This window comes from Hibiscus syriacus, unplaced genomic scaffold (genome assembly GCF_006381635.1).
Source record: "Hibiscus syriacus cultivar Baekdansim isolate YM2019G1 unplaced genomic scaffold, ASM638163v2 tig00112281_pilon, whole genome shotgun sequence".
In the NCBI taxonomy this organism is placed as follows: Eukaryota; Viridiplantae; Streptophyta; class Magnoliopsida; order Malvales; family Malvaceae; genus Hibiscus; species Hibiscus syriacus.
In genome coordinates, this window is record NW_024063292.1 from 2,701,610 (window position 1) to 2,704,740 (window position 3,131).

At 38.3% G+C, this 3,131-nt stretch overlaps 1 protein-coding gene across 2 annotated transcripts; it reads right to left on the reverse strand.

The window, feature by feature from the left end:
* Nucleotides 1-570: 570 nt before the first annotated feature.
* Nucleotides 571-2,897, reverse strand: LOC120177028 (F-box/kelch-repeat protein At5g15710-like). Of its 2 annotated transcripts, none has more exons than XM_039183292.1 (2): nucleotides 2,805-2,897; nucleotides 571-2,316 (listed from the first exon to the last, which is right to left on the reverse strand). In XM_039183292.1, the coding sequence occupies exon 2, from the start codon at nucleotides 2,296-2,298 to the stop codon at nucleotides 976-978; it is 1,323 nt and encodes a 440-aa protein (XP_039039223.1). In that variant the 5' UTR covers nucleotides 2,299-2,316; nucleotides 2,805-2,897; the 3' UTR covers nucleotides 571-975. The 2 variants fall into 2 exon arrangements, with proteins under 2 accessions (XP_039039223.1, XP_039039222.1); XM_039183291.1 differs by having other exon boundaries at nucleotides 571-2,573; nucleotides 2,805-2,883.
* Nucleotides 2,898-3,131: the final 234 nt, after the last annotated feature.

A 3,131-nucleotide genomic window follows, 5' to 3' on the forward strand; every position in this document is an offset into this window, starting at 1 on the left:
ATAGAGAGGTTATTCTACACGTGATCTCTAGGTCTGCTAATTTGGAAGCAGATGCCTTAGCTAAGTCAGGAATTGGTTGACTAATAAGTTTCTTTTTGTTCGGGTGGGGTGTTTTGCTTAGGGCTATATGGGACAGTGTCCTGGATAGGCATACATTTGCTCTCGAGCACTCTGTGATGTTTTTTATTATTCAATAAATCTTGAGGTACTCTTTTCCTCCCGTTTTTTTGTTGAAATACCTTTCGGTATTTTAACAATTATGAAGGGTTTTTAACGGTCCTCAAATTCTTATAAAAAAATATTTTACAGACTCTGTTTTTCCTTGTAGGTGAAGCAACTAAAGACTGAAACATTTCAGTCACTACGATATACCATATTACTTTATCGACAATTCAGACAGCCTTAGTAGATTTATTTCAGGAGATCGAAAAAGTAAAGGGATCAAGAAGAGCTCCCAAATCAATAAGAGCAGCGTTAACTGACAATTTACATATGCTGAAATGGAGACAGCACGACGACATACATCAGCCACTACGATATAAATTAAAAGAAGAGGAAAGTATTATAACATTATGAAATGAAATTTACTAGGAGTTAAATTAGTATGCAAAGGCCAGTGCAAAAAATTCATACAATTCTTTTAATCCCATGATATACACCCTTAAGAAGTTCGGCCATCATCTAGTCATCAAAGTACAACTCAGGCCTGTCTATTTGCCCCATCGAGTCCCCATATGGAACAATATCACCAATTGCCTAAAAATATTGGTGATAGGGATAGCTTGAAAGGATCACTTGGTGCACCATCCACCAAATGAGAAGAAATTGCAGTCAAAATATGTGCAGGAAGCGTGAAAAAATGATTGTGCAAAAGAAGATACCGTCTTTCCTGCAACAAAAAAAAAAAGAAAAAGAGGAACTACATGTTGCATGTTAATCTCTCAACAGCTCATCCCGGGGGTAAAATTTTCCAACTCAGCTGACAGAGGTGTCGAATCTTGGCTCATAGAAGCAAACCTGACTATTGTATGATTGAAGAGCACAGCCAGCAATCCAAGACCAAACCTTCTTATCCACGTCATAAATTAGGCCCTTCCCTTGGTTCCAAGATGTGAAGCAGATAAGATTATCCTGTCCAAAGCACTCAAATCTCTCCGCCGAGAGTCTTAACAAAGCTCGAAAATATTTAGGTGGCATTCTACTTATCTCCACCCATGTAATCTTAGCATGATCCAATTCCCAAATTCTCATACTCTGTAGAGTACTATAAAGACCGATTCTTCCAACAAGAAACAGTCGCTTCAGTGTCCCAGCAACCAAATAACCATCTAGCAAAGATCTCGGGAACTTTGCTGGAATATGCTCCCAATATCCTGTGTCCAGCCGATACATCATCAAGCCAAGGGGTGAAAGGGTTTCCAAATACAACCTGGAGTCGCAATATGCCATCTTTGAGGAGCAAAGATTAACTGCAGGCATTATCTGATGAACTGTCCACTTATCAATCACTGAGTCATAGACTTCAGTAGGCAGTGACTTGTCACCGTAAATATCACTAGTGGCTATAACTTTAAACGATTTGTCCGTTTGATCCACAACCATGATCAACTGCCTTTGCTGGTTATAGTGCATGCTTGGCAGCATTCTCCAAGTCTGTGTAAGCGGGTTACATACTAAAGCTTTGAAAATTAGACCATCAAGTCCAGAAAAGCAAACTAGACCACCGGAAGAGCCGACCAACCAGAAGACCCACTGAGGCAAAAAACTGAATGGTATTCTATACCAGGTTTTCAACGGCAAACTAAAAACCGAGCATTGGGGAGTCTGTGTGTTCTTCCAAAATGTAAGTAGACAAGGCCCATGAGATGGCACTTCCGAGTGAAATTTAAGAAAACTATTATCCTGAAGTATCGAATTCCATCTTTTACAAACTGAACGAAGCCGGAATATCATAAACGGGGGAACCCTTGCCAGAATCTCATTTAATAAGTCCTCAGGCAACATCGCCCATATGCTATCTTCCATTTGAACATCAGGATGAAATGCCTTACCAAATGTAGCAACTGTTTCCTCATCTAAACCCCGTGGTTTGGTCTTTACCACCTTCTGCCTGGATGGACTAGTGTTCCTCGATCCTACACGACCTGATGGGCTTGTATTCCTCGATCCACTGCCCCTAATAGGTGATGCCTGTTTAGGACAACCTTCCTCGTTACAAAAAAACTCATCTTTCATCAACTGGGAACTTGATAATCCAGACCCAGATTCAGATGATTCCGCAGCAGCTGCAGAAGCCATAATTATTAATCCTCAACCCTAAGAAAAGCAATGTTTCTTTTATTTGAAGGAGAAAACAAATCGCTTAACACCTACTCAAAAATCCCAACTTTCACTTTTCAAGCATAAATAATGATTTCGAGTACCAAGTGATAAAAATCCCTAACAGCAAGACCCCCCCCCCATAGACATTAATTCACGAAAAGCTAAGCAAGCCAATATTGTTTATTATCTAAAAACCATGATGAATGCCCAAATTCAAGTCTTTTCAAACCCCAAAGATCCTAGCTTTCAAGCTAGAAACGAAGAAATAAAATCACAGAAAACCCAAATAATACAATGAATAACAGAACAACTCCAGCTCTTTAGTTCGGATAAAGGAGATTTTGATCAGATCCAGGAACAAAAATCTTGTAAACAGAAAACAAAATTCAAACAAATATTGGAAGCATTGAACATAAATTCAATGGAATGATAAAATAAGACATGGGAAAGATTGAATCTTGGAGAATATTTAGATGGGTTACCTTAGATTCAAAGAATTTATCAGACTTTTCTTTTTCTCTAGGCGAGGAGAAACCTTGGTTAAAAAGAAGTAATATTTGGGTATAGAAATCAGACGACCTAACCTCAGGGATTCTCTTAAATTGTTTTTTTGATTTATTTTGTCATTATTTGAATAGAAAAATGGACATTTAAGTTGAAAATTGGAGGCCCAAATAAGGTGCAAAGTAAGATGGACCATGTCATGGAATATCCAACATAGCAGCAAACTTTGAATTTGATTGGTCAAAGACCTAAGCTAATTACTTTTTAATCCCCCACCATTGGACAATATTATTACAATAATACTT